Genomic DNA, 6,054 nt, shown 5'->3' on the forward strand with positions numbered 1-6,054 from the left:
ACATTTTTTGTATATATCTAATGCATTTTTCTAATACACGCTAAACATTTTTCAAATACTTGTTCAAACTTTTTTGAATACATGGTTACCATTTTTTCTATACACATCTAACATTTTTCAAATGCTTGATTAACATTTTTCAAATACTTGTTCAACATTTTTCTCAAATGCTTGACTAACATTTTTATGTACATGATCAAAACAATTTCTGGTTTTTCTCGGTTTTCACTAGTTTTTTTTTCTTTTCTTTCTCTTTCCTCATTTTTTCTTGCTTTTGTTTGCTTCTTTTCTCGTTTTCTATTGAGTTTCTTTTGTTTTCTCTGTGGGTTTCACTATATTCTATAAACAGTTTCAAGTATATGACTAATACATTTTTCTAATACACATTTAACATTTTTCCAATAGAAGATTCACATTTATTGAATACATGGGTTTACATACATATTTCTAACACTTTTTGAATGCTTGATTAACATTTTCCAAATAGCAAATTGACATATTTTTGAATACATGGTCAATTTTATTTCTATAAACATTTTTTCCAAATGCTTGATTAACATTTCTCGAATATAGGTTTAACATTTTTAGTACATGGTTAACATTTTTTCTATACACATTTAACATTTTCAAAGACAAGTTTAATTTTTTTTAATACATGTTAACATTTTTCTATACACATTTAAAAGTTTTTAAATACAAGTTTAACATTTTTCGAACACTTGCTCAACATTTTTTTCAATTGCTTGGAAGAACCTGTTCGGACTCTCTCCCCTCTCCAGCGGCGCGATGGGCCGGCCCAATGTGGAGCTCTCCTTTATCGTCGGTCCAGTTGACATTCCCCATTTTGTAACACAGGGGCAGCCCATAAACTGCCACCCCATCACTTGGCGGGAAACGCCGCATCTGTTCCCGCCATTCCCCTCTTCCCGCCGCCGCCTCCCGCCATTTACCCCAGCCCCTGCCCCTCCCGCTCATCTCCACCCCAACCCTCGTCTCTCTCCCTCTCTCGCCTCTCTCTGCGCCCAAGCCATGGCGTCCAACGGCGGCGGAAACAGCAACTCTCCCTACTGTAAGATCCAATCGCCAGCTCTCTTCTCAAGATCGCGTTATTTCTCCACTGACCTAACGATGCGCGCGGCGAAAATCTTATCGTATTTTCTGACTTTGCAGCTGCGTCGTCGCCGGATGTCCGCCCGTCAAGCCCGCTCCCGGCCACCAACTCATCCCCTCCCCAGTCCGCTCGCCGCGCCAGCGGCCGCCTCCGCCGCGGCCCCACCTCGTCTCCCTCCCTCGGCGGGTTCGAGACGCCGCCGCCGCCGGGCCGGCGCACTCCGTCCGGTGCTGGCGCAGCCCGGCAGCGCCAAAACTGGACCGGACGGTTTCCGCCAACCCCGTCCACTCCCATGTCCACCGACGACGTCCCGCTGTCCTCCGAAGCCGGGGAGGAGGACACGCCCGAGACCGACGGCGGCGGCGTCGGCGCCGATGCCACCCCGGTCTTCGTCTGGGGCACCAATATCAGCGTGCAGGACGTGAACGCTGCCATTCTGCGGTTTCTGCGCCACTTCCGGGACCCCCGCGACGCCGGCCGCGTCGACCCTGTCATGGACGAGGGCAAGTACATGCGCGCCATCCACCGCATCCTCGAGCTCGAGGGTGGCGAGTCGCTCGATGTGGACGCACACGACGTGTTCGACCACGATCCCGACCTATACGGCAAGATGGTACGCTACCCGCTCGAAGTGCTTGCCATCTTCGACATCGTCCTTATGGACCTGGTGGCGCGTATGGAGCCGCTGTTTGAGAAGCACATTCAGACCAGGATCTACAACCTCAAGTCATCCATTTGCTTGAGGAATCTGAACCCGTCAGGTGATTACCTGTGCCCAGTGCCCAGACCGTTGATGTTCCAGCATTATGTGCCCGCCCATTGTTTAACCGGATGTTCTATTTGTTTTTGTTGCAGATATTGAGAAGATGGTGTCAATCAAGGGTATGATAATTCGCTGCAGCTCAGTCATACCAGAGCTCAAGGAGGCCGTGTTCCGCTGCCTTGTTTGCGGCTTCTACTCAGAACCTGTCATGGTTGACAGAGGTAAGACAGTTGTTTCACACAATGCTGATTTGTGTTCAATTTTTTCTTGTGATTTCGATTACTGTTCATCAGATGCTGACATATTGTTGTGTACAAAGTATGTACTACCTGTCATGATTATGATTGTCCCTTGTCTTAATCTATTTTTGATCAGACTCCAATTTAACTGTCAGCTAATTTCCATTTTCTCTCGAAATACTTGGTAAAATAGCACCTCATGTCCCTGCCCTAACCTTTCCAGAGTTAGGGAAAGTACTAGTTACAAATCAAATCATATGGTGATTGATGTTCCATCTATTTATATTCTTATATCATGAAACTAATGTTCAATATTCTACCTTTTTAGGGAGAGTAACTGAGCCACACATATGTCAGAAAGAACAATGTAAAGCCTCAAACTCTATGACTCTAGTGCATAACCGCTGCAGGTAGCTATATTCTCCATTCAGTCTCTTTTGTCTTGTTACCATGCTTTACTGATTCAGTATCCTGACTATTTGATGGAATATATTGTTCATAACTAGATTTGCGGACAAGCAGATCATAAAGTTGCAGGAAACACCAGATGAGATACCAGAAGGTGGCACTCCTCATACAGTCAGTGTTTTGATGCATGATAAGCTTGTTGATGCTGGAAAGCCTGGAGATAGGGTTGAGGTTAGGAGTATAACTTTGTTTGCATTGAATAATATCTTTGCTTGTGGGTTTGTCGGGAAGTGTTAATTTTGCCTCTGCACCTTTGATAGATCACTGGGATATATAGGGCCATGAGTATCAGGATCGGGCCAAGTCAGAGGACAGTGAAGTCAATATTCAAGGTAGATGATATGAGATTGAGTGTTATCCTATTTGTTATATATGATTTTCTCTTCTGAAAATGCTTTAAATTGTGCTGACATATTGTCAATAATTTCCTTCTTTGATCAGACATACATTGATTGCCTTCACATAAAGAAGACAGACAAGTCCAGGCTTCATATTGAGGACTCTATGGATACTGATAACACCAATGCTAGCAAGTCTTCTGAAGATGGCCATGTCACCGATAAGGTCTGTCCCAATGTCCTTGTATATTTTGGATTTGGACTTTATGGAAATCTTATTAATACTCTCTTCTTTTCTGATCGCAGATAGATAAATTAAAAGAGCTTTCAAAGTTGCCTGACATCTATGATAGATTGACTAGATCACTGGCTCCAAACATATGGGAACTGGATGATGTTAAGAGGGGCCTGCTTTGCCAGGTATGTTCATGCAATGTTATCTTTCCCTTCAGAAGTTTATCTCGCAAGCTAATAGTTAAATACTATGTACTGCTTAGCTTTTTGGTGGCAATGCTTTGAGGCTTCCTTCTGGAGCTAACTTCAGAGGTGACATCAATATTTTGCTTGTTGGTGATCCTGGAACGAGCAAATCCCAGCTTCTCCAGTACATGCATAAACTGTCTCCTCGTGGTATTTACACAAGTGGAAGAGGCAGTTCAGCAGTTGGCCTTACTGCTTATGTTGCTAAGGACCCTGAAACTGGTGAAACTGTAAGTTGACCATGATTCCTTTCATTTCATAATAAATCTTATGTACTTGCATCTTTAATAACCAGCATGGTGCATCTTAGGTTCTTGAGAGTGGAGCACTTGTTTTGAGTGACAAAGGTGTTTGCTGTATTGATGAGTTTGATAAGATGTCTGATAATGCCCGAAGCATGCTGCATGAGGTTTGCCCTTTCGCTGAACTGTCCTCCAAATTTGCATTGAATATATGATTACCGAAATATGTTTCTTAAATATGCAGGTGATGGAGCAGCAGACTGTCTCCATTGCAAAGGCTGGAATTATTGCATCTTTGAATGCTAGGACATCTGTCCTAGCATGTGCAAATCCATCTGAATCACGTTACAATCCAAGGCTTTCTGTGATCGACAATATCCACCTTCCTCCAACACTGCTGTCAAGGTAAGTTGTATGGCTTCATGCAACGTAAAGTGGACAAACAATTAGAACTTTAGAAGTACTGTAACGTGGACAAATAATTAGAAGTACTGTAACCGTAGTCATGTATTTCTTATGCAGGTTTGACCTGATTTATCTGATCTTGGACAAAGCAGACGAACAAACTGATAGACGCCTGGCTAAGCATATTGTTTCATTGCATTTCGAGAATCCAGAAGTAAGTCCCAGATTTTATATGTGAAGCTTTCACCAAACTGCTCCGTTTGACAAAGATTGATAAAAGTACAAGAATGTAACAAATTATAACACTGTCCTAGGATCATCCAGTTCCTTATTGGTTATTCATGCTGCTGTGCAGGTAGTTGAGCACCAGGTCTTGGATTTGTCCACGTTAGTTGCGTACATCAGCTATTCAAGGAAGTACATTCATCCCAAGTTATCTGATGAAGCTGCAGAAGAATTGACCCGTGGCTACGTTGCAATGAGGCAAAGGGGGAACAATCCTGGTAGCAGAAAGAAGGTAGTCTAGTTGTATTGCCTTGCTCATATGCTTTTAATTATAATAAGCCATTGCTGATTTTCCAACTGGTGGGCAGGTCATCACAGCAACAGCTAGGCAAATTGAGAGCTTGATTCGTCTTAGTGAAGCACTGGCACGAATGCGTTTTTCGGAAGTGGTAATAAATTATTTACTGACTTTGTATACTTACTAATGATCAGCTCGTTTGGGGCTTGAAAGCCTCTGTTGTTGTTTGTGTTTGTTTACTGATGTTCAGCTTCATACTATCTTCATTATGTTTTGTCTTGGAGGCTGAAATTTTTGACCTTGTGGATGGGTAGGTTGGAGTGCGAGATGTAACAGAAGCCTTTAGGCTTCTTGAAGTCGCCATGCAGCAATCTGCAACTGATCATGCAACAGGTCAGTTAGACCTGCTTTACCTTGTCATACATTTGTTCTTATTTCACTAATTTGCAATCCTGATTATTATATCTTTCGATCACAAAAGGGACGATTGATATGGATCTAATCATGACTGGGGTATCCTCAAGTGAAAGGCAGAGACGTGACAATCTTGTTGCAGCTATCCGAGACCTTGTCATGGAGAAAATGCAGCTTGCAGGGCCCTCGATGCGTATGGCCGAGGTAAAGAAGCCTTACCTTTCAGTTCATGTTGTGTGCCCTGATACCATAGCTATTTGCCCCTTGTCCTGATCCAAGTGTTGTTCATGATCACCGCACAGTTGTTGGAAGAAGTGAGGAAACAGAGCTCCATGGAAGTTCATCAGCATGATGTAAGTGACAAGTCAAGCTTCCTTTCTACTCGCCTGATTTGGTGGCCTGACATATATACATGCTAATACATTCCTGGATTTTGTTTTACGCAGCTCCGTGTTGCTCTTGGCACACTGCAGAATGAGGGCTCCGTATTTGTCCACGGAGACAGTTTCAAGAGGACCTGATGTCAACGACGTTGTAGCCAGCATCAACTGAACCTACCATGCTCCCCTCTCCAAGAATGTTAAAGATCTGATGTCTTTGTAGAGCTGGGTGCTAACCTGTTTGGTCTTTTTATGGCCTGTGCCGTAGATTTCTTAATGTTGCTCTTGGGATTGTTATGTTTACATGAAGGCATATTTTTATTTGTGTTTGCCAGCAATGGATCAATGATGCTGCTACCATTGAGTCTGTGGTGCATAAATCCATTTTCTTGTCTGGTGGGATCATGCTCATTTGCAAGCATACAACACGAGTAGCCCACAAACAGAAGTCTTTTTGCCCTGCCGCACGGTGCTACCAAAACAAAGTCGACCTGTCAGAGCTTGGAGTGGTCGGTCAAGTAACAAGGAGCCAGTGTTGTTTCAAGGCTGAGATAATTAAACCCATCCTGTTATCTGACAAAACAAAGGCTGAGATATGTGGACCCTCTTGTACATGTTTTCCTTCCAAAGTAGCGTCGGAGAAGTAGTGCAAGTACTCTTATATGCAAATAGAGTAAGGATCAGAGAGTTG

At 43.3% G+C, this 6,054-nt stretch overlaps 1 protein-coding gene across 1 annotated transcript; it reads left to right on the forward strand.

Annotated features, from left to right (window-relative positions):
- The first annotated feature begins 958 nt into the window (after window positions 1–958).
- LOC109740006 (DNA replication licensing factor MCM4) lies at window positions 959–5,727 on the forward strand. Its single transcript, XM_020299056.4, has 18 exons — window positions 959–1,069; window positions 1,171–1,872; window positions 1,967–2,095; window positions 2,442–2,523; window positions 2,620–2,752; window positions 2,842–2,913; window positions 3,023–3,145; window positions 3,226–3,339; window positions 3,417–3,629; window positions 3,710–3,808; window positions 3,886–4,046; window positions 4,164–4,260; window positions 4,402–4,563; window positions 4,640–4,720; window positions 4,884–4,962; window positions 5,051–5,187; window positions 5,286–5,336; window positions 5,430–5,727. The coding sequence occupies exons 1-18, from the start codon at window positions 1,030–1,032 to the stop codon at window positions 5,502–5,504; spliced, it is 2,550 nt and encodes an 849-aa protein (XP_020154645.2). The 5' UTR covers window positions 959–1,029; the 3' UTR covers window positions 5,505–5,727.
- The last annotated feature ends 327 nt before the right edge of the window (window positions 5,728–6,054 follow it).

Source organism: Aegilops tauschii, chromosome 3 (genome assembly GCF_002575655.3).
Source record: "Aegilops tauschii subsp. strangulata cultivar AL8/78 chromosome 3, Aet v6.0, whole genome shotgun sequence".
Taxonomy (NCBI): domain Eukaryota; kingdom Viridiplantae; phylum Streptophyta; class Magnoliopsida; order Poales; family Poaceae; genus Aegilops; species Aegilops tauschii.

Coding starts and splice junctions, on each gene's coding strand:
- LOC109740006 (XM_020299056.4), top strand. CDS start 1,030: ATGGCGTCCAACGGCGGCGGAAACAGCAACTCTCCCTACT. Junction 3,146..3,225: donor ATGGCCATGTCACCGATAAG/GTCTGTCCCAAT, acceptor TTCTGATCGCAG/ATAGATAAATTAAAAGAGCT. Junction 5,188..5,285: donor CCTCGATGCGTATGGCCGAG/GTAAAGAAGCCT, acceptor ATCACCGCACAG/TTGTTGGAAGAAGTGAGGAA.